Source organism: Nothobranchius furzeri, chromosome 7 (genome assembly GCF_043380555.1).
Source record: "Nothobranchius furzeri strain GRZ-AD chromosome 7, NfurGRZ-RIMD1, whole genome shotgun sequence".
Lineage (NCBI taxonomy): Eukaryota > Metazoa > Chordata > Actinopteri > Cyprinodontiformes > Nothobranchiidae > Nothobranchius > Nothobranchius furzeri.
The window spans coordinates 48,770,666-48,795,603 of NC_091747.1; the positions used below are offsets into that span (position 1 = coordinate 48,770,666).

Genomic DNA, 24,938 nt, shown 5'->3' on the forward strand with positions numbered 1-24,938 from the left:
TTGACTACACATGCCTGCAGCACGATTAGACACACATTTATATAGTTTATCAGAAAAAAAAGTTGATTTGGGGGTGACTTGCAAAAGGTGATTCCTATTTAAAACAAATACCTTGTTAATTAAATTACATACTTACATTTTCAGCTTTTATTAAACAAACATTCTCCTACATTTACCTAAAGTGAACACAGGGCTTTGTTATTGTGTTTTTAATGTTTGTGTATTTTCCAGATGCTTAAAGGCAGTGTTAGCTTGCTTTTAGCACCCCTTACTGTTTGTTTATAGAATCTTCTCGCTGTGCATTTGTCATTTTTACACCTTAATCTAACAGCTGAGATGTCTCCTCAGCCTTCCTTAGTATCTACAGGAGTGATTCATCACTAAAATGATCAAATCAGCTGTGGTCATGATCTAAACCATGCAGGAAACATGCAGGAAGCAGACTGCAGTGCCAGGGCTCAAATTTTTCTAAGACCCAACAGAGCGGACAGCCAGTATGAAGTTGCAAGTGGGAATATTTTGACCACAGGGGGCGAAAGGGGCTGGGTGGCCTTCCATTAACCCTGTAAAGGATCGTTTTAGCACATACCGGATTAAGAAAATTATTTTAAAATATGAAAACATTGCAAAGTATCCCTTTAAATCCAAAGAGACTCACAAATGAGATGTTTCAAGTACACTTAGGATTACTTTATCTACAAAAATTGTTTATTTTAGTCTGCGTTTCTGTTTGCGCACGAGAAAAACATTTTTCCAATTCCATTCGATGGATTTTAATTAAAATTCCATAATTTTTTTTTAATCTTTTATTTCATTTACAATGTATAAAATAAACACAAACAAATACAGGATACATTGACATATTGAAAAAAAACCATTTGAATGAAAAGGAGCAGATAGAAGAAAAAATCTTATGATTTCTGCCCCTTTTTACGAAATAAAATTATCCGCCAAACAAACACAGTATAACCTCAGTCACTTTCTAATATTTTCATGTCTAATCTTTGACATTATAATTCACCTTTTCATAATTACTAAATACATTAGATTTTATACATTTTTTAAATATAGCAAATGTAGTTGATTCTTTAAATTCCTTGTTGATGGCATTCCACAATCTTACACCATTTACAGAAATGTTACATTCCCTCACTCTGGTTCTGAATCTAGGTTTCTTAAAGACATCAGTTCCTTTTAACATGTACATGGGTAAATTAATCTTTGGGTGTATCTAGAACTAATGAACTGTAACAAATAACACAAAAAAGGCTGTAATGTTTTAGATACTGAGAAGAAATTCTGTGTTGTAGCTTCCAAGTGCTAACAGATGTGATGAAAACTGATTAAAAATCAACACATCAAACTAAAATTTCGTTTCCATATCCCAGAATCTTGCAACATCGTGTAAAACTGCACATAACATTACTGTTTTGAAGGTTTGACCAAAACAACGATACTAATGCAGTAATTTCTCAGCGAGGGAGGATCTGTAGAATGCTTATTGATCAGAAAAAGATGCTGCTGCATTAAGTTAAGAAACATGACCGTCAGTCCCTATTTTATCGTGAAACAGTTCTTTTTTGTTGAGTATCTTTACATTCAATTTGACTTGAAGTTCTTGTGATGTAATAAGTGAAATAAAGAAGACAATAACTACATTTATGTAAATTTCTACATGTCAAAACAATTCACAATATTATCCTGCATCTAGTGTGTTTCTAAATGCCAGTGGATGTTTTAATGTCACCAGCTGGCATTTTGCCTCTGAACTCACTTTGTTCAAATGATTATGAAAACTGGATCACCCCAGGTCCCCAATAAATGCATCAAGATGAAGAGTACATGCTATAGGTGTTTAACAAAGTTTGGCAGCAATTTTGTGAGATTTGAAGTGACTCAAATCGACTCTTCTCCTCAGAGCATATCTGTGTGTGTGTGTGTGTGTGTGTGTGTGTGTGTGTCAAGAAAGGTGGAAGTGAAGGACTCTGATCCTCGCTGAAATGGGTAAATGGGTTAAGATCTGCAAAAACACGACAAATCCGACATTGATGTCATTCCCTTTGAGGTCGCAGCCGCACATGTCTGCAGCCTGAGGGCCACGCTGCATTTTTCTGCATTTAACAGCAGAGTCGTTTCAGACGTTTTTCTTGTAAAACAGATTTAAATTGAAAAACTGCCGGTTGTCAAAAAAAAAAGTCTAATGAAATAAATAAAGGAGAACGCAGCTTGGATGTGAAAATAAATAAATCTTACCGCTTATTTCTCATGACGCTTCCTGTTAGAAGACTGTCACAGCTCATTATTTTGATCTGAGCCACTTCAAGAACTAAAATGTTTCTGGTAAATTTAAAATGTGAATATTACTCCACATCAGTGATATTAAAGGATTTGTTCAGATCTTCTCAAGTGTTTTTTTTTACAGAAAAACTAGCATGGAGTGACCTCGGTTTGGAGAAAAACTGTTTAGTCAGCCAGCTAGCCAAAGTGAAGTTCTTTATTAAGTGAGTTATAGCCATCTTGGAACACTTAACACATAAAAAATATCACCATAAACACTAACCCCTTCTTTCCACCGCACGTGAACGTGATGCGAAACCGCTGAGAAACGTACTAAGCAGCCTCGGTAATAGTGGACAAGTACCTTTCCTCCGGCAGCAAAGTGTAACGTTCTGGAAACTTCCCAGAAGTTACATTTCAACATGTCAAACTCCACAGTTGAGTAGGGATGGGTACCTTTGACATTTGAATCGATACGGTACTAATTACCGGTACCTACGAATCGATACCGGTACTTAACGGTACCAATTTTCGATACTTTTGAGTGTTTTTTATTTTAATTCTCTTTTAAAATTAAATATATATTTTTCTCAACATATAACAATATTTGATAAATATCACGATAAATAACATACAACTGTTTGTATTTTAACATTGCCCTTGTAGTTTTATAAGCTCATAATTAAACTGAAGCAAACATCTTTACTGTGAACTAAATTTACTGTGTATCTTCATTCCTTTTGCTGTCTTTTTTCATTTGATTTTTCCTACTGGGAAGTTAGAATTTCCGAGGAGAAAGCGAACGCACCATTAGCTGATAACAATGGTAGCAATGGAAGCTAACATATGAAGCTAACGATATCTTAAACAGTTTATTTAGCTGCTGGAGCAGATTTAAACGATGCCTCACACTTAGATCGTCACTGGTTTCGTCTTCACCCGTCACATTTAGTAAAGTGAAGCCAAACTTTAGAGCGCGTTCATGTTGTTCTAGTCGGAATTTCGGAGTTCCGAGGAGAAAGCGAACGCACCATTAGCGAAACGGAAGCTAACATACCAAGCTAATTATATTTACCTACCGGAGCAGATTAAGATGAGGATGTCTCACTTAGATAGTTGTCGCTGGTTTCATCATCCAGTTACCCATCACATTTAGTGAAGTGGACCCAAGCTTTAGCCTGCGTTCTCTCTACCATGCTGCTCTGTTTACAACTGGTTCACAGCAAGCGACGACAAAACGCTCTTGCGCATGCGCAGCTTCTTGGCAAGCTCTCGTTATGATGGACGGGTACCGAAACGAGGCACCGTTTGAAATGACGTGAATCGGTGCTCGGTCGGTACTGTGGAATTCGGTCGGTACCTTAAAAAGTACCGAATTCGGTACCCATCCCTACAGTTGAGATCGGGCCAGATAGGAAGTCAAAGACAAAAGCAGTGTAAAACATCTGGAAACATTCAAAATAAAAGCCACGTGCAGTAAACATACATCATTTCCTGTTAAAACTCTTAGAGCTGTTTTCCTTGTCCGGGGATCGGACCGCCAAGGCTCCCGCCTTGGTCTGCCACCCGATCCACACTGCACCGGACCCTTCATGTTCCTCCTGCGGGTGGTGGGTCCACAGTTGGATGAGCCCATGTATCCGATTCGGGCTGGGCCCGGCCGGGCCCCATGGGCGGAAGCCCGGCCACCAGGCGCTCGCTCACGGGCCCCAACCCCAGGCCTGGCTCCAGGGTGGGACCCCAGTAACCCTCCGGGCCGGGTACTCCGACTCTTTGAATTTACATCCATGAAAGGTCCTTTGAACCGTTCTTAGTCTCACCCTTCACCTAAGACCAATTTGTCATGGGAGACCCTACCAGGGGCACAAAGTGCCCCAGACAACATAGCTCCTAGGATCATTAGGGCACTCAAACGCCTCCACCACGATAAGGTGACGGTTCAAGGTTTTTGGAACATGGAACGTCACCTCGCTGGCGGGGAAGGAGCAGGAGCTTGTGGCAGAGGTTGAGCGGTACCGGCTAGATATTGTCGGACTCACCTCGACACATAGCATTGGCTCTGGAACCCAAGTCCTTGAGAGGGATTGGACAATCTCCTTTGCTGGAGTTGCTCCGGGTGAGAGGCGGAGGGTTGGGGTTGGCTTTTTGTTAGCCCCAAGACTCTCTGTCTGTGTGTTGGGGTTAACCCCGGGGGACAAGAGGGTAGCTTCCCTGCGCCTTCGGGTAGGGGAATGGGTCCTGACTGTTGTTTGCGCTTATGGGCCAAATATCAGTTCAGAGTACCCACCCTTTCTGGAGTCCCTGGGACGAGTGCTAGATAATGCTCCATCAGGGGACTCCATTGTCCTGCTGGGGGACTTCAATGCTCAAGTGGGCGATGACAGCTTGACCTGGAGGGGTGTGATTGGGAGGAACGGCCCGCCTGATCTGAACTCGAGTGGTGTTTCGTTATTGAACTTCTGTGCATGCCGCAGTTTGGCCATAACAAACACAATGTTCGAACATAAGGATGCCCATCGGTACACTTGGTACCAGGGCAGCCTAGGTCGCAGATCGATGATAGACTTTGTAGTCGTATCATCTGACCTGCGGCCGTATGTTTTGGACACCCCAGTGAAGAGAGGAGCGGAGCTGTCAACTGATCACCACCTGGTGGTGAGTTGGATCAGATGGCAGGGGAAGATGCCGTGTAGACCTGGCAGACCCAAATGCACAGTGAGGGTCTGCTGGGAATGCCTGGCAGAAGAACCTGTTAAGACGGTCTTCAACTCCCACCTCCGGCAGAGCTTTGACTGCGTCCCGAGAACAGTGGGGGACATTGACTCCCGAGTGGGCCTTGTTCCACTCTGCGATTGTTGAGGTGGCTGTTGCTAGCTGTGGTCGCAAGGTGGCCGGTGCCAGTCGTGGTGGCAACCTCCGTACCCGCTGGTGGACACCAGAGGTTCGGAGAGCCGTCAGGCTGAAGAAGGAGGCCTATAAGGCGTGGCTGGTCTGTGGGTCTCCGGAGGCAGCAGACAGGTACCGGATAGCCAAGCGGGGTGCAGCAGTGGCAGTTGCCGAGGCAAAATCTCGGGCATGGGAGGAGTTTGGTGAGGCCATGGAGAAAGACTATCGATCGGCTCCAAAGAGGTTCCGGCAAACTGTCCGGCGCCTCAGGAGAGGAGGGCAACAACTCGCTCACACTGTTTACAATGGGGATGGGGAGCTGCTGACGTCAACTGGGGCTATAGTCGGATGGTGGAAGGAATACTTTGAGGAGCTCCTCAATCCCACCTACGCACGTTCCGAGGAGGAACCAGAGCCGGCAGACCTGGGGATGGACTGTCCAATCTCGGGGGCAGAAGTTGCTGAGGCAGTCAAACAACTACACAGCGGCGGAGCCCCAGGGGCAGATGAGATTCATCCTGGGTATCTCAAGGCTATGGATGTTGTAGAGCTGTCGTGGTTGACACATCTCTGCAACATTGCGTGGTCATTGGGAGCAGTTCCTGTGGAGTGGCAGACCGGGGTGGTGGTCCCCATCTTTAAGAAGGGTGACCTGAGGGTGTGTTCCAAGTATAGGGGGATCACACTCCTCAGCCTCCCTGGAAAGGTCTACTCCAAGGTACTGGAGAGGAGGGTCCGATCGATAGTTGAATCTCAGATTGAGGAGGAGCAATGTGGTTTTCATCCTGGCTGTGGAACTGTGGACCAGCTCTATAGCCTTGCAAGGGTGATGGAGGGGGCATGGGAGTTTGCCCAACCAATCCACATGTGTTTTGTGGATTTGGAGAAGGCTTATGACCGTGTTCCCAGGGGCACCCTGTGGGGGATGCTCCAGGAGTATGGGGTGGGTGGCTTTCTGTTCAGGGCGATTCAGTCCAGAGGAGCGTGAGTTTGGTCCGCATACCCGGTGGTAAGTCGGACCTGTTCCCGGTGAGGGTTGGACTCTGCCAGGGCTGCCCTTTGTCACAGGTTCTGTTCATTACCTTTATGGACAGAATTTCTAGGCGCAGCCGTGGTGTGGAGTGTATCGAGTTTGGTGGCAGGAGAATCTCATCTCTGCTTTTTGCAGATGATGTGGTCCTCCTAGCTTCATCCAGCTCTGACCTTCAACTCTTGCTGGGTAGGTTCGCGGCCGAGTGTGAAGCGGCTGGGATGAGGATCAGCACCTTCAAATCTGAGACCATGGTTCTCGACCGGAAAAGGGTGGCTTGCCAACTCTGGGTCGGGGGAGAAGTCCTACCTCAAGTGGAGTTTAAGTATCTTGGGGTCTTGTTCAGGAGTGAGGGTAGGAGGGATCGGGAGATCGACAGGCGGATTGGTTCAGCATCTGCAGTGATGCGGACGCTGAACCAGTGATCTGCGTCCCAATCCTCACCTATGGTCATGAACTTTGGGTAATGACCAAAAGAACGAGATTGCGGATACAAGCGGCTAAAATGAGTTTCCTCTGTAGGGTGGCCGGGCTCAGCCTTAGAGATAGGGTGAGGAACTTGGACATTCGGGAGGGACTTGGAGTAGAACCGCTGCTCCTCCGGATCGAAAGGAGTCAGTTGAGGTGGCCAGATGGTCAGGATGCCTCCTGGATGCCTACCTGGGGAGGTGTTTCGGGCATGTCCTGCCGGCAGGAGGCCCCCGGGTTGACCCAGGACACGTTGGGGAGGTTACATCTCTAATCTGGTCCGGGAATGCCTTTGGGTCCTGCCGGAGGAGCTGGTAGAGGTGGCCGGGGAGAGGACGGTCTGGAGCTCCATAGTTGGGATGCTGCCCCCACGACCCGGACCCGGATAAGCGGAGGAAGACGAGATGAGAAACTCTTAGAGCTGATGTAAAAAGAACAGAAAATAAACCACAGATCTTTTTGAACACAGCAGCCGTCTTTCTCCATTCTTGTAACTTTCTAAACCGCGTGTGGTGTTGCAATTCTCCTGTGATTTTGTGACCTCATGGGATTGGCTGCGTGGAACGCTTTTGCTCCTGTTTCACGTCAGAATCGGTCCCGGTTGGAAGGGAGCTTGCAGGTAAAATGCCTCACTGTTGTAACACATCGCTTTCACACCTGTTGGGAAGCCGGCTTAACAACCTATCATTTTCTGATTGAAATTACAATTTCAGACAATGCAAAAGCCAAAGCTGTGCTAGTTTTTCAGGTCTCCTAACTGAACTAGGATCAGACTTGAAAGAGCAACTCCTATTCTTTCACTTGAATCTTTTTGATGGCATAAACTGTGGCAGAGTTATGTTAAATCAAACTAAGCATGTAAAACATGTCAGAATTTGGGTTTCTAATGTTTTTTTTTGTGGGAAAAAAGATTCAGGCGGCCTACCTTTGTAAAACAATGCAGAGAAATCTATGCATGCATTATTCTTGTTAAAGTAACAATGTGTAGTTTTTACCATTAATCTCTGGAAATATCCATCAAAATGTTGTTGAAAATGAATTAAATGATGTCCAGTTGTTGAAAAATACTGCTTCAGAATATATAACCATAAAAATAGGGTCTAAAATACATAGGAACGGGTTTAAGTCTGCGTGAAGCAATATTAGAAGCCATATTTCCTGCTACGGGAGCCCGTGAGGACAAAATACATTTACTGATTTGTAGCTAATGGCTACTAAACTTTTGCCATTTATAAACATTGTTTTACCTCTTCGCTCGTTGCCAGTGATGAAAGAAAGTCTGATGTGCTTGTTTTTTTGCTGGAGGTTGCACTCTCAGGGATTTTTGACCCTAATGCACATCCATTGTTAAGGTCTTACTCTAACATAAGATACCACTTTCTTGCAATGATTTAGGTATTTACTGCCCCCTATCGCCAGGGAAAATACACAGTGTCACTTCAATGAAAATTTGAAGCAATTCTTTCTTAGTTTTTAATCATGCTATTTAGTAATAGCTTTTAGTACTTTCAGGGTAAAATGTCATTTTCTGTCATGTCTGTAAATGTTACTGTATGTTGTAAATATTGAGTAGAAGATTTGATTTGGAGATAATCATTGAAATCGCAATTTCTGCCAGGAAAATCGTAATTTAATCATTTTAAAAAAATCCTTCGGGCCAAAATTTTTACAACAGAAATGTAAAGAGGATCCAACAGGAAGCTACAGCTAACTAGCTCCAATGCTAACTACAAATAAACAGATACTTATATATAATTTCCATAAAATGCAAAAAATAAAAAAAAGTGAATTGTTTGAAAGTTTTGAGATTAGAGCGCTTTTAAAAAAGAAGTAATCCAGTTTAGAACTGGCCTTGTTGTGACTAGCCGTTAGTGCATCAATCTAGTTAGAAATAATTGTTTCTCCAAGTTGGGATCACTCAAAAAGTTATCTACAACAGGCAGGATGTTTATTCTACCAAACGTTTCTACAAAACTCACACCAGAACATCTTCTTTAATGATGCTTTTTTAAAAAAAAAACTAAAGCAGCTTTTAAATCCATTAACTATGATCTCTTTGTTCAATTAAACCCATTTTGATTTAAAGCTCTGATGAAAAGCATTTTAACTGATTAAAAAAACCTCTCTCCTAACAAAAGAAAGATGTTTGTCCAATAGCTATCCAACCTTTGTCTTTGTATCGTAAGTCATCTTTTCATTTCAGCGGGAGCTGCTCGTATGAATCACAAACATATAGAGACAAGCGTTCAGCCGAGTAAACACATTATACCAAACACACGCACAAACTGTTCCATAGACAATCTACATCAGCCTTTCAGAAACCCTTTCTGTGATAAACAGCTGCACCGTGGCACTGATAATGAATAATAAATGCATAGATGAGTATGTGTATGTACTTTTGATTTATTTGCTCTTCTGTGAAGCTCGCTGGCTCAGTGTGACAAAGTGCTGGCCCCCGTCTGTGCTCTGCCTTTTAAGCAGATAGCTGGAGACTGGTCTCCCACACAGACACCCACTGGACGAGCAGAACTTTAATGCTAATTCATATCTGGCTGTATGCACAAAAGGCTGTGGCTTGAGTATAAAAAAGAACTTTTAATAAAATATTATTCATTGTATGCAAACATACCTGCTTGGTCCGTGTCCTACTGTCAGGTGATAAATTAAGACTTGTGTACCTCGCCTGGCTAAGGCCACAGAATAGCACAGCAACGATGCCTGGAAAACAAGAACATGCAACAAAAAGGAGTCTAAATTTCAAAAGTCGAACCAAAGTGACAGCCTCCACAGATGCTTGGGACCTTTGATTGTAAACATGAGCATTAACACTGTGTTGTTGGTAATCAGTGAAAGGAATGCTTGATCAGGCTGTCTTTTTAATTAAAAGCACACGGTTTTGATCAAAGTATATGTCAGAAAAAAGACTAACATAAAAAAAATATTCTGGCCAAGAAATGATCAGAGATTGAACAGAGGAGAGGTGGCCAGAAAACGTAGTTCTTGGGCTTGTTCACCCAAATCAACATCACAGTCCTCGTCTTTGGCTTGGAAGTACTTCTGCCTTCAGACATAAAACTCAAGAGTCTATGTCATGGTAAATAGCCTGTGTTTGATATAGCGCCTTCTGGGGTTCTACACCCCCCAAAGCGCTTTACAACACAGTCACCCACCCAAGTACACACATTCACACACTGGTGGTAATAAAATACAATGCAGCAACAGGTGCCCTCAGGCACACTGACAGAAGCAAGTCTGCCAGACATTGGCACCACTGGTCTCTCTGACCACCACCAGCAGGCAATGGAGGTTAAGTGTGTTGCTCAAGGGCACAGCACCAGACTGAGTGGAGCTCGAACCTGCAACCTTCCAATTATGGGGCGGGTAGAAGAAGAAGAAGAAGAAGAAAATATCATTTCTATAGCGCCTCTCAAGATAAAAATCATGAGGCGCTTCAATTATAGAGAGCACGCTGGGACCGATGGACTGAAAAGCACTTTTGAACAAAGATGAGGGTAAGATGTCGAGGGGGCATGCAGAGGTCTTCATAGAGTTAACTAGTTGGTTAACTCAGGCAAAGAAACAGGAGCAAAGCTATCTAGGATGATGGGCCTGGTTGGAGTCAGGAGAGGCAGCGATAAGGCTGAAGGAGAGATGCTAGATCTAACCTTATTGACTTTGTCCACAAAGAAAGACAGAAAGTTCTCACAGTCTGCAACAGAGTGGATGGAGGCTGTAGGACTGGCAGGAGAGGCGATGCTGCTGATGGTGTTAAACAGCACCTTGGGGTTCCCTTTGCTCTGGGACACCAGGTTGGAGAAATAGGAAACCCTGGCGTCTCTGACTGCAGAGTTAAAGGATGTCAGGAGATCCTTTAGGTGCAGCAGATGGACGTGGAGATGGGTTTTCTTCCACAAACGCTCAAATTTTCTGCATTGGCGCTTTAGGCTGCGAAGGCTGTCAGTAAGCCAGGGAGTAGGGTTCACTGCAGGAACTGATCTGGTTCTGACAGGACAGATGTTGTCCAGAATGGAGAGGCAGTGCTCGTTAAACTGAGAAGTTAAGGAATCTGGGTCGTTATCAGAAGAACAGGGTGGATCGAAATCAGCCGGAAAATTGCTAGCTGTGCTCTCATTAAGAAAACGAGAACTAACCATACGGCGAGCAGGAGGTGGGGACGCAGGAACTGACAAGTTAAAGAAAATGCAATGGTGATCTGAAATATAAATGTCCTCAGGACAAACACTGTCAGCATTTAGACTCAGGGTAAAAATAAGGTCTAGAGTGTGCCCCCTGGTGTGTGTGGGGCCAGAAACATGCTGGGTAAAGCTGAAGGTGTCCATAAGGCTGGAGAAATTCATGGCAAAGAGATCGGAGGGATCATCAACATGGATGTTAAAATCACCAACAATCACCAGTCTGGACAGCTTCACAGTGGAGGATAGAAAGTCACTAAACTCCTGAAGGAAAGAACTGTTTGGACCAGGTGGACGATAGACCACAGCACAGTAGAATGGGTTCTTACACCCGACTTTAATCAGCTGCAGTTCAAAGGAAGCAAAGTGACCAGAGGTTGTAGAGCTACATGGAAGATGGTCTCTGAAAACAACAGCTAGGCCTCCACCACGACCAGAACCCCAGGGCTGGCTAAGAAAAGAATAACCACTCAGGCAGAGTTCAATCAGACCAGAGTAATCAGATGTTTGCTGCCAAACTTCAGTCAGAAACAGAAAATCCAGGTTTTTAGAGAGAATTAGATCATTGAGCAGGAAGGACTTATTGTTAACAGAGCGGGTATTTAATAGAGCCATGCTGAGTGAGGAGGATGAATCAGAAACTACAGAAACAGCTGGAGTTAGTGGGCGTAAATTAGCAGGGTTAGATCCACGGTGTTTATAAAAACCACTTATGGAGGGAACAGGAGGAGAAACCACTGAGGAATGAGGATAAACCGACCTTAAAAAACTTGGACGGATGAACCGCGCTGCAATGCGGCCTGGCGGGAATGCGGAAGTGGCGCTCAGGTCGCCAAACAAAGGACAAGAAGCTAGAAGATCGTGCCGATGTTTACTAGATAAACCACGCTTTAAGAGAAGTCTTATTCTCACCTGGATTCCTGCTCATTTACCTCTTTTCCTCTGACGTTTTCCCGGGACCGGACAAACATAGCTGGAGGTGCACAGCTCGTGATCGTCGTTTGGCTCCGGGCCAGTGAGCCGCTCAGGTAAACAAACAGGAAGGTACGTCCTCAGTGCATCTTGGGCGATCGTGAACGAACGGAAGGACAAGCGATCATAGGAGATGGTAGCAGGGACACTACTGAAGAGGATTGCAGACAGGAGCAAGGTGGAAAAGAGGAGGTTAGTGGAGAAAAGTTTGAATAAGTGGCCGATGACTGCGGCTAAGCCAAGCCCAGGCGCCATCTTGTTGCCGACCGGAAGCGGAAGCCGTACTTAACTCCTCTGCCACCATTGCCCATGTCATGATATTTTACATCCTGTACATGGTCACAGACTACATAATTGTATGCATCCAGTGACTTCTATGCCTGTAGCTTTCCCTCGTTGGGCTTCTCCACCAAAGCCCTGTAGATATCTGTTTATTTAGCCATTTGTGCCTTCCACACATCTGGTAATACCACACAGATCCAAGGGTCTGTTGCCAGTCCTCAAAGTGAGTTTTCTTTGATTTCAAGTTGTCATTGATAACCCCTTAGCGTGGGCAAAACTTCAAATACCTCCATACTTCGTCACCAGGCTGCAAACTCACCCTGACCTAGGTCATACTGTTTGTTACAAACAGTAACATGGTCTATAGATAAAGGTTGGTAAGCAGTTTGAGCAGATTTCTGTTCAGCTCCTCCTTCACAGTGATAAATCAGAGAACCTTACTGTTGTCTTCCTGACTCGTTAGTCCATCTTAATGTCATTTAAAACACCAACACGATTGACCTCCACCAGTTGAGGCTGTACTTTACCATTGTTCTCATTCTCCAAAGCACTGAGAACAAACCTAAACATGCAGTCCAAATCCAAACATCTCTTTGTTTCTAACAAAAGTCTTTTTTTTATTATAACACCCCAGGGAATAAAAGCTGGGAAGGCTAAAATCTGTTGAATGATGTAATGACAACAAATGATGCCAGAAAGACAGAGGAGAAAATTAAATACAAAAGGGAACCAAACATAAAAAAGAGATGGCGCACAGAAAGGGGAAAAGAGATTAGAGACAGTTTCCATGAGCTGGAATTAAAAGCACATAGCATGAAAGGTGGCTTGCAGCCTCACAGGGCATGCTTGTTTTGTTGCAGGAACTCATTTTCACATTTTCTCCTTCCTAAACTTTAAAAGGGAATCACACTTAAAAAAATACCCTCATGGCTTTGTAATAGTAGGGAGGATGAAGATCTTCACAATCCACCTTCAAATCATCACACTGACCTTCCTAATAATGTTCAACGAGAATATCACAGATCTCATTTTGACTAATTTTCCACCACCCGCACAAAGTCTTTCCCACATAAGGGAATTTGTCTACGGAGTAGATGCATCTCGTAATGAGGAGCTGAGAGGGACATGAAATTAATGATAGCGAATCCCCCTCCAAAGTTGAGGGTCATTAGGCATCTCCTCATAAAACTCCAGCAATTAGCAGAGACAGAAAGAGCCTCAGTTACCAAAAGGACACTGACAGGTGGGTACGTCATACTGAGGAGAAAATTACTGGTCTTAGAGGGAGTATTAGATGATGAACAGTATTTTAAAAACCAGAATTTAAGTCGAATTTGACACATGAATACAAAAATCTGACCAAAGAGCACCAAGATTCACCAGTTGTCATATGTTACGCTGCGGTTTGACTTCTACTCTGGGCAGCATTCAAGGGTACTTCATAAACAGGGCGTCTTGGCCTAACAGATAAAGGTCAAACTATTTCATTAAAAACTGTGGTCTCTTCCTCCACATGCCACAAGGAGGGAGAGAGAGAACTCTACGGCTGATTGAGTGAAATCCCAGTGATAAAGCATAGCAGCAGGACTGTAATATTACTTGAATATAAATACCACATTAATATTCTGAGAGCAAATCACAGTGGTCAGAGCAGAGGAAGACAATATCGTGCAGCAAAGCCAAGACTTGCCATCTTCCAAGCTACACATGCTCAAATTCAGTACAGCGTAAGGAACAGGATGCATTAATAAAACATAATAGACATTTTACAAGATTCACATCTAAGGCAGCAAAAATATTGTTTTGATTATTTCACATAAGATAAAAGCACCTTAACTTTTATTCTCGTTTCAGAAAACGTCCATCTGTAAGAGTCTCAAAAACATCCATCCATCATTTTCATCCGCTTATCCGGAGTCGGGTCACGGGGGCAGTAGCCTAAGTTGAGAGGCCCAGGCTTCCCCCTCCCCAGCCACTTGGGCCAGCTCCTCCGGGGGGAATCCCAAGGCGTTCCCTGGCCAGGTGAGAGACATAGTCCCTCCACCGTGTCCTGGGTCTACCTTTAGGTCTCCTCCTGGTTAGACATGCCCGGAAAACCTCACCAGGGAGGCGTCCAGGAGGCACCCTGACCAGATGCCCGAGCCACTTCAACTGGCTCCTCTCGATGTGGAGGAGCAGCGGGTCTACTCCGAGCCCCTCCCGGTTGCCCGAGCTTCTCACCCTATCTCTAAGGGAGAGCCCAGCCACTCTGCAGAGAAAACTCATTTCGGCCGCTTGTATCCGCGATCTCGTTCTTTCGGTCACTACCCAAAGTTCATGACCATAGGTGAGGGTAGGAACGTAGATCAACCGGTAAATCGAGAGCTTTGCCTTCTGACTCAGCTCTCTCTTCACCATGATAGACCGGTACAACGCCCGCATCACTGCAGATGCAGCACCAATCCGCCTATCAATCTCACGCTCCAGTTTTCCTTCACTCATGAACAAGACCCCGAGATACTCATCCCTAAACCACCAAAGTTTAAATGAGCTCAGACTGATTTGAGTACAGAACACAAAGATGGCAAAACATTGTTGTGTTGCGTATAATTGTAAGGCCAGGCAGCTTTATTTGTACAGCACATTTCATACAGAGCAGTGATTCAATGTGCTTGAAAAAACTGATGTATGAATAAGATAAAAAGGCAATGTTAAAGGCTGAGAAGTTTCAGTGCAGAAGGTGCAGCATAAGAAACATTCCGTTAAAGGCTAACATGAAAGTTTTCAGTTTTAAAAGTTACTAGAGTTGAGACACAAGGCTTGCAGAGACCTGCTGAGTGTGCACATTGCAACATATATTCTGGCCCCATGCCATTGAGTTTATTGAGATTTATAAACTAGTAGCAGCATTTTTAATGCAATTCTGTAGTTTCTGGTAACCAGTGTAGAGATGTAAGAACAGAAGTGATGTGTTCGCTTCTCTTGGTTCTTGTTAAGAGTCGAGCAGCAGCATTCTGAATACGCTGCAGTTGTTTTACAGCTTTTTTAGCCTACTTTATGCTGTCTGAATTATTTTACCCATCTGGCCCAGACATGGGGCATTGCTAGCGATATTGGAATCAGCTAACCCCATGCGCTCAATCACAGGCTTTGGTGATTTAACAATGGGGCACTTTATTATTATTTTTTCCATAGAGCAAGGTTTGTTTAATCCCTCCCTTCGTTTGAAAATTGCGTTTGTATTTACTCAGGTTATCTTAGTCTAAAAATGAAAATAGTTTGCTGATCTGAAACATTTAAGTGTGACAAAAGACTAAAAGTAAAAGAAACCTGCAAGTGGGAAAGAAGTCTTTCATTGCATTTGACGTGTCTGGGAAAGGTACCTGCAAGCAGTTACAGAGATCCCTTGAAGCATGAGCAGGAGTAGTGCGTGCCAAGCAAACAGCTGCGTGTGACTCCGGTGGGCGACATGCAAGTCAGAGCGTGCAGCAGAGATGGGATGCCTGAGGGAAAAAGGGGGCTAACAGGATTTGCATTCAGCCTGACCTACCAGTCACCCAGGGAACTGATACGGCCTGCAGATGCACAAATAACATAAGTCACACAGTATTCACCTGAAAGTCCGCAGGCTTCAGCGGAGAGGAAACTGCTCCAGGATAGCAGGAAGAAGACGGATGTTTCTAGAAGAGGGTTCTCGTGCAGTCGGGTGAATTTGGTGAGGTGAGAGGAGAGTTAAAGTTATACAAGGAGATGACCGTGCAGATTTTAATTACTGTGTGTGTGTGTGTGTGTGTGTGTGAGATATTGCATCTGCAGGTACAAATCTCTGCATGTTTATTTGGGTGCAGCAGCCTGGAGAAAAAGAGATACCGCAGTGATGCACCTTGAAATAAAACAGCTAATGTAGTAAATGCTCAGTGAGCCTGAGGAGCTGCCTCACAGTAAAACCACCGGATCCTAATGAGATTTTTTTCCCCTCTGTGAGCGCCCAACTTCACATTCCCAAATACCCTCCAGCTAAGCTTCCTTTCAAATTATTTTCTTGGTTTTTATGCAGTGTTTCAGTCGAAACAGAAAGAGGAGATAGAAAATAAGTACGTTAAAGTTTTCCATTTTACGTTCTTTTTTTTAAACCTCTGTGCAGTTTACTGCATTTGGGATGGGGGACATCCAGTGGAGCAAATCACAAATTGCAGCCAAATTTAATTCCAAGAATAAAAACAAGCTAGCTGTAAAAAAGCAGTCCACTCCACCTAGAGCCAGTGTTTGGTTTGTTCCTTCTGGGCCACCATAAAGGCATAATTATTCAGCACAAGGACAGATGAATGTGGGCAATTTACAGCATTTTGGAATTGATGTTGCATGTTGTCAAGCATTCTTATGACTTTGAACACAATTATTTATTAAAATGTATATGACCAATACATTTCTTAAAAATTTAAGAGGCTTCATTAGCAGCTATTATTTGGATTCAAATTCTCTTTTGGACAGACGGACGGGTGGATGTTTATTTTACTCCTGAACTGAGTCGATTGTGAGAATGCACACACCTCTTCCTCTCTATTATAACGAGAAGATGTGGGCTGCAGCCCCACCTTGTGGCTCTTGGCGGATATCTCAACTTAACTCAACAGTAACTTTATACAAAAACAAAGATTTTTTTATTTTCCATAAGCAGTTTGCTAAAAATATTTACAACCACAGCGCTGTTGTGAGGACAGAAAAAAATGATCAGAATAGTTTGTGTTCACATAACAGCTGGGTTTAGCACGGCAGCATTGCTAGCTGCTCACAGGAACCATGAATTGTAGGTTTAAACTCCCATTCGCTATTCCTCCAAAAGATAAATGATGATTTGTAGGATTGTTTATGAACAGTTCAGTACCAGGTAGCAACTGGTTAGGCCAACAGGTTTTGTAGAATGTGGTTTTTTTTTTTGGTTACATTTTGGCTTTCATGAGAATAATTCTGCATTATCAGTCAAATCTTTGAAAAGCAAAATCACAGGAATATAAACCAAAAACATAAATGCACAAAGGTATCCATCTGGAAAAGATGTATGCCCATGCCATATCCCTTATTTCCAGCTCTTCCTGATTTTAGCAGATGTTGAAATGCTCCTCTGCTACACCAAAGAAAACAAAAAAATTATGCTAATTTGTCCGAGGAGGTTTGGCAGCTCACTGATTTATTTCCTGCCACCTGATCAATCCTTGTGACATCACCATAAATGCAGTAAAAAAAAAACTCCAAACAGGAAGCTAGGAAGCTCAGTCTCCATTTTCCCAGTCCCACCCTGTTCTTCCCTTCTGTGACCTTTGTTTAGACTCTGCACCCGGCTGAGTTTATCAGAGCAAACGCTGCACTGAGGTGTACCATGTAGACTGTGAGACGTGCACACAAAACTGTAACAGAGAGGAACATCAGTGAAGATTCACACTGAGCTGGAATCAAATGAGTGCAAACCCATAACAGAAGCCGTCAACCGACTCTGCTGGCAAGCGGCTAATAATGTCTGACTAAATGCTAATGTCAGATGAAAGCTTATTCCTGATCCGCAGCTTTGAAAAATGAATCCCACCCTGCAAATATCAGATTTCTTAGCTCTGTTTTATGTGATTTTTGAGACTACAATAAGGTGTTAGCTGCTTGTTTAACTGATGCTGCCTCCTAGCATTTAAAAAACACCATTTGGACACATTAGCAGTATTGTCCTCACTGTAAGTGGTCTTTAAGAACCAACTGTTTGAGGAAAAACCACAAAAGAGCACTCTGTTGAAGGTAAATGCTAATTTTGTGGGTTGGCTGCAAAAAAAAAAAAAAAACTCAGCTTAAATCAGTCCTAAACCTCAGATTTTTAACCTAAAGCATAAAGATTTGAGAAAAATGCGAGAAATGTCACTAGCTGTGGGATTTTTGCAGCTTTCAGAGTTGCTTGTCTTATTGACGACAGGCCTTGCAGCAAAGGTTTTGTTAGAGGAGCGTTCACCAAGCTGAGGAAGTGGATGATTTTAAAGCGGATGCTGAGGTGATAACTGGAATGGAGAGACGGGCGATGAGGAAAAGGATATAAGGGCTGTGATTACTGTGAAGATGAATCCAAGGAGGAAGGAGCCAATGAGCACTCCAAGGAAAAAACCAACAGAGTGGAGGAAAGCGGGTGGGCCGAAGACGCGTCCTGCTCCCCTCCGGTCGTAAGAGGCAATGGCACTGGGAGATCAGAGGAAAGAGAGACAACATTACATAATAAAACAAGTGAAACAAAAAGAGAAAGTGAGTTCTGTAAATGCTGAAACTTTAAATGAACATTGTTTATGGTTCTGGATCAAGAGCAATCATCAGAAAAATGACCAGCTGGCTTGTTTTGGACCAAACAGCTGAGCTAAGCCCTCTCGGTCCAGTATAATGGTGTGACACCCTAACCAATTATTTGCCTCGCAGACATATTTGAGCACCAAGCGACAAAGAGGGGAAATACTCGTGTTGCAGCATATTTTTATTTATGGTGCTATAAATATTTACTGTGTGCGGGGGAGGAGGGGGGAGCTTTGAAATGAAAGTCGCCGAGTGCAAAAGAAAAAAATTAAAGAAGGCTCAAAAAAGAAGAAACAGAGAAATTATCTGTGAAAAGAGCTTGCAAAGACAAGCACCGGTAACTGATGGAGGGCGGCTGCTGCGGCGACACGGCTTCCTGTCGGAATTTGGATGAATATGAATTCATGGAGTCAGCAAAAACAACGAGAACGTGATGAAAGTGGATTTGATCAAACGCTCGGGCGAACCGGGCAAGGCCAAATGTAGAAAGTGCTGCCTCATCCTGCAAACGAGCAGAAAATCCTTACAAAGTCCCTTAAAAATGAAAATGTAATGCCACGTTTTTAAGTAGTAGGGTCTTAATGAGCTGGCACGCTCTGCAACGTTTCTTAATCTCAACAGCAGGAAGAGGGCTATCAGTCAGGCTGTCACTAATGAGCTCAGCAAGCTGAAAAAGGGAAAATCTATTACCACCTCTATGGAAATAAAGACACCAGTTCAGCCAGCACAATCCATTTATCTGCAAGCCACACGGTCAGTGGGAATTTCGGAAGATTGTTTGTTCAGGTGTTTGGCTGTCCAGTCAGAACTCGGAGACGTAAAGCGGTGGGCTGATGGAGTGGGAGCTTTTGTGCCTGGGAGAGGGCGCATCAGGTTGAGCTGCTCTGAGAAGCTTGTTAAAATTCCGCTGCCAGGACCCCGTGTGCTCGCTAATAAGGCCTGGCTTTGTGTGTGTGTGTGTGTGTGTGTGTGTGGAGGGGCCTCAGAGACCGGCAGACGAACGATCCGGTCAAGTGACGGGAGACGGTGAGCGGGCCGGTCACACCACTCCAAGAACAAACATAGCACTATCTGACCGTTTGTCTGAAAAGATGCACTGCCTCCCTCCACGTGTGACTGAAGGGTTATAAACACGTCGAGGTCTGTTTGCACGTCCACTTGACTGGCTTTGTTCACCAGTTGTGCAAAGGGAGCAAACAGCTACTGCTAAACGTGTGCGTGTGTTTTAAAGGGCAAAAGAAGCAAAAACTGGATCTTCCTGAAGGCTTTTATGTGGAGCTTTCACAGATTTTTATCTGTTTTGTGCTTTACTTAGCCTGAAATTGACAGTAGCCAGGTTTGATTTACGAGAATTGTGTTTCCACCCTGGCAGTGAGTCCCTCCACTGACTACCTTAATGAGATGCTGACAGTGCCAGAGGCAACTTGCTTATGTAGTCTACTGCATAGCATCCAAAGCACTCATGCTGTTTTGCCAATCGCACCTTTTCTTTAAAGCTGGCAGTGTCACACACACACACACACACACACACACACACACACACACACACACACACACACACACCCGCCTCCATACTGCCAGCTGGAGAATTCAGAGCAACCCACACAATTAAACCGGAGAAAAATGTAAGGCATTCCGACGAGAGACAAGATACTCACTGAGTCAAGACGATGGCCACAGCATCATTAAGAACACTCTCCCCAAACAGCAGGGCATGCAGATCAAAATCCACATGCAGGTCTGACAATAGCCCAAGGACTGAGACTTACAACAACAAAAAACAGGAAAAGTGAATTATTGCTTGTGCTGCTGCAGGATAGGACACAACATGGACGTTTCACTGGTAATCACACAAATAAAGTAAATTGTTGGTGTAAAATGACACCTGACAGCATATAATGAGTCCCCTCGAAGGATAAAGTGATTTTATTAACATCTCATAAAACCTGAATAAGGATACTGGCTTCTTGCATTGGAATGCTTTATTCAATTGCAATAAAAATATTTATAGCTAACTTTTTAAGCTAGCTTGTTTTGCAGGTTTGCAATTGTAGCTTTAATTGTTTAAATATTGTTTGTTTTTTATGCTTATGAGGTCCTACTGATACTAAATAGCTACAGAAAATTGAAATCATACCAAACTAAAGCTCAAGTCTGAGAAGGTCTATTAGATTATAAATAATTGATATTTCTCAAAACTGGCTTTTATTTTGTCAAGCAAATGCCTCGCTGAACTGTGAATGTTGGTAATTGGAGAAAATACACAAATTTTCAGTTGGAATGATAATAAGAAACACAGTTTTTATTATATCTGGCCAGGTCAGATGGGGCATATGATGCAATTGCAACATTTGTAATAATATTTCTCAACCTGTTTGTAATTTACTTCCCAAACGTTTCTTGCGCCGTGTAACTCAAAGTGATGAAACTGAGACGAGTTCCAGAAGCCTGAGACAACTCTGGAGCTCTTTTCTTGAAGGAATTTAGCCAAATAATTTTTTTGATTATGTTCAAAAATCTAGAGACACAATAAAGGAAGCCGTGCGACTCCCACAAGGACACAGAGCCCTTGTGAATGTTTCAAGATTTACTCCATCACCAATGCCATGTGCAATTTTGCTGCCCGCCATTCATTGCAGCCTAATGTGATACATTAACAGCAACTGAAAAATTATTTAACTCAAGAGGTGTAACTGAAAAAAGAAAATATATAGAAAAAAAAACATCTGGATCATCAGAGAGGAGAAGTGAAAAGATTAAGGCAGTCTCAGCTGATAAAAGGTATTAAAGGTGTAGTAGAAAGTTTTTTTTAACAATTGGAAACTACTTTCAGCCTCTTTATAAAAGATGAAACTTTGTTGTGGCTCACAATGGCCCAGGAGCACCATCCATTCAGCCAGGACACAAGTATTAAATGTGTGCTTACCTTGATGGCTAAATGGCGCTGCCAGTAGCTAGACACTCTGTTCTATGTGTTTCTTTGTGTGTGTGTGGGAGGGAGGTGGGGGTGGGGGTGACTGCATGGTCTGGATATTTCCAGGACGTCCTGGAATGTGAGTACAACTCCAACATTCTTCTTTGTCATTTTCCTCTCATCCAGCAAGGGCATTAGCAGTAACTCTGGCTAGCTTTAGCATTAGCTCAGGCATGTGTTAGCAGTAGCTCAGGCTAGCATTATGTTTATGTTTATGTATTTAGCAGACACTTTTGTCCAAAACGACTAACAAGTGATAATCGGCATGTTGCCCTTGAGGCTAACAACAACAATAACAACAATTTGACAGCAATCATGGAGAGGAGGGAACAAAGGAGTGGATGGTGGTGGTGGTGGGGGGGTGGGGGGGGTGGGGGGTGGGGGTGCAGGGAAGGTGCTAGTTAAGAAGATGCTCTCTGAAGAGCAGGGTCTTCAGGAGTTTCTTGAAAATTGAAAAGGAAGCCCCTGTTCTTGTAGTGCTTGGTAGGTCATTCCACATTTGTGGAACGATGCATGAAAAGAGTCTGGATTGTCCTGAGCGTGGTGTAGGCACTGCTAGCCGACGATCCTGTGATGACCGGAGCAGCCGGGCCGAGACGTAAGCCTTTGCAAGAGGATTAAGGCGGATGGGAGCTGTACCATCCCGCACTTTGTATGCTAGTGTTAATTATTTGAATTTTATGCGTGCTGCTAGCGGTAGCCAGTGGAGCTCAATGAACAGAGGGGTGATGTGTGCTCTTTTTGGCTGATTGAAGACCAGACGCACCACTGCGTTCTGGACCATTTGAAGAGGTCTCACAGTACTTCCTGGAAGACCAGTTAGAAGGGCATTGCAGTAATCGAGGCGGGAGATGGCAGTAGATTGCACCAGGCGCTGGGTGGCATGTTGTGTTAGGTATGGTCTGATCTTTCGAATGTTATACAGCGCAAAGCGGCATGAACGAGCAACAGAGGCAACATGATCTTTAAAGGTCAGGTGTTCATTAATCACAACACCCAGAATTCGAACTGCCTTTGAAGGAGCCAGAGATAGGAAGTCATTTTGGATTGAAATATTGTGCGGTATGGATGGTTTTGCTGGGATGACAAGTAGATCAGTTTTAGAGAGGTTGAGTTAGAGATGGTGGGATTTCATCCATTTTGATATGTCAGAGAGACAGTTTGATATTTGTGCTGAGACAGTGTGGTCGTGCAGTGGAAAAGATAGATAGACCTGGGTGTCGTCTGCATAGCAGTGGTAGGAGAAGCCATGTGATCGAATGATCTCACCCAGTGAGGTGGTGTATATGGCAAAGAGAAGAGGTCCTAGTACAGAGCCCTGGGGGACTCCTGTGGCAAGATGGTGCATGGTAGAGGATTGTCCAAGCCAAGATACACTGAATGATCGTCCTGTGAGGTACGATTCAAACCAGGCATGTGCTTTCTCTGTGATGCCCATGATAGAGAGTGTGGACAAAAGGAAGCCATGGTTGACAGTGTCAAATGCAGCCAATAAGTCGAGCAGGATAAGCACCAAGGATTTGGCAGTCGCTCTAGGTTCTTTTAAGGATTCAGTCACTGCTAACAGAGCAAATTCAGTGGAGTGGCGCTTTTTGAACCCAGATTGGTAAGGGTCAAGCCGATAGTTTTGTGAGAGGTATTCTGTGATCTGCTTGAAAGCCACCCTTTCAATGACATTGGCCAGAAAAGGGAGGAGAGCTTAGTAACAGCTCCGAGCTTTTGCAGCTGCAGTCAAGTAAAATAAAGCTTAGCAGCAGAATTATATTGTTAGTACAAAAAAACAGATTCATCTTAAAGGCACACTATGCAACCTTTTCATATTTTTAAATAATTTTATTGAGGCAGTATGTACTAAAATGACAGGGTTAATGTGATTTTACTGAAACCCCCCACTGCCCTCTGTGGCCAGAATACCGCACTTGTAACTTCAGAGTGCTGGTCCAGTCCCTGTTGGACTTAGTAGAAGGAGATGACATGATAGAGCTGCAGTCTACTTCCAGCACGTTTCCTGCACATTTTACATCATTAACACGGCTGAATTGTTTGATTTAGTGATGTATCACTTCTGTTGAAAGAAAGAAAGAAAACGATCTTTTATATAGCGCCTCTCAAGGTAAATATCATGAGGTGCTTCACAAAAACAAAAAAAGTTATCAAAAAAAGATTTTAAAAAATGATAAAAAATATGTTTAACTCATTCACTGCTAGCCGTTTCCTGATCAGAAAAGCCATTCGCTGCCAGCGTTTTTCAGCGTTTTCACAGTTTTTTAAGAGTCACAGAACATTGCGCTTTATGATGAAGTCAACGTCCAAACTACCAAAACAAAAAGTATACTCACCTCTTAGATCAGGAAGAATCCGCGCGTTTTGAGCGTTATCCATTCTTTCATAATCTATTGTCGAATTGTGATTGGCAGAAGCTTTTCCGTTTCACGCTTCACTTTTTTTACAGCACCAGCCCAAAAAGATCTCCTAACACATGGATTTTCGGCTTCCTGATCACGCGACATGTGACATATGCGGATGAAGATCGGCTTTGGAGCTGGGATGTTTGTTCTCACGGTGTGGGGGGCTCGTTCTGACGCCCACATAGTAAAAGAATGAAAATCATTGGCAGTGAATGGTTGGATTTAAAATGATGACTTGTGTCATCAATGGCAGTGAATGAGTTAAAAGGAGAAATTTTTTAAAAAAATGTAAGGAAAGGGAGAGAGAAAATGAACGGAAAGAGGGGAATCAACGGATCCCGGGAAAGGTGGAATAAGAACAGAATTAGGAGAGGGTGGTGACGAAGGTCACACAAAAGCCAGCCTGAACAAGTGAGTTTTCAGCTGCTTTTTAAAGGAGACCACTGAGTCCACTGATCTCAGGTTCAGGGGGAGAGAGTTCCAGAGTCTGGGGGCCACAGCAGCAAATGATCTGTCACCTTTGGTCTTTAGCCTGGTGCGCTGCACAACCAGTAGGCTTTGGTCACTGGACCTCATGGACCTGCTGGGGGTGTAGGGACTAAGAAGATCACCAATGTAAGATGATGCTTGTCCATGTAGGGCCCTATAGACCAGAACCAGGATCTTGAAATGAACCCTGAAGTTGACTGGCAGCCAATGAAGCTGGAGGAGAAGCGGGGTGATGTGGGTGTGTTTGGAGGACTTGGTCAGAAGACGAGCACAGGCATTCTGAACCACCTGTAGACGGTTCAGGGAGGTTCTGCTCAGACACATGAAAAGAGAGTTACAGTAGTCTAAGCGTGAGGAGATGAAGGTGTGGATAACTGTCTCAAGTTCAGAGCGGGACAGAATGGGATTTAGCTTAGCAATGTTCCTGAGATGGAAGAAGGAAGAGCAAACAAGAGAACTGACATGAAAATCCGGGGTGAGAGCTGGGTCCAAGGTCAGAAGAGCAAACAAGAGAACTGACATGAGAATCCAGGGTGAGAGCTGGTTCAAAGGTCACACCAAGATTCCTGACAGAGGGTTTGGTGTGAGAAGCAAGCTGACCGAGAGAGTCTCTAACTTTGGGAACCAGCTTGTCTGGGGCACAGATGAACATCTCAGTCTTATCT

The 24,938-nt window shown here is 43.8% G+C and overlaps 1 protein-coding gene across 3 annotated transcripts in view; it reads right to left on the minus strand.

The window, feature by feature from the left end:
* The window catches only part of LOC107382793 (sodium/hydrogen exchanger 9), a 124,173-nt gene that overhangs the window by 74,506 nt on the left and 24,729 nt on the right, over positions 1-24,938 (minus strand). For 2 of the 3 annotated variants that reach the window (XM_070553166.1, XM_015955098.3), the window contains exons 6-9: positions 20,061-20,166; positions 18,159-18,297; positions 15,702-15,807; positions 9,291-9,379 (exon numbers count right to left, since the gene is read on the minus strand). In XM_070553166.1, the coding sequence (XP_070409267.1) occupies positions 9,291-9,379; positions 15,702-15,807; positions 18,159-18,297; positions 20,061-20,166 (440 nt within the window). The remainder of the gene's footprint in view (positions 1-9,290; positions 9,380-15,701; positions 15,808-18,158; positions 18,298-20,060; positions 20,167-24,938) is intronic. The other variant, XM_054751216.2, reaches the window with a different exon arrangement.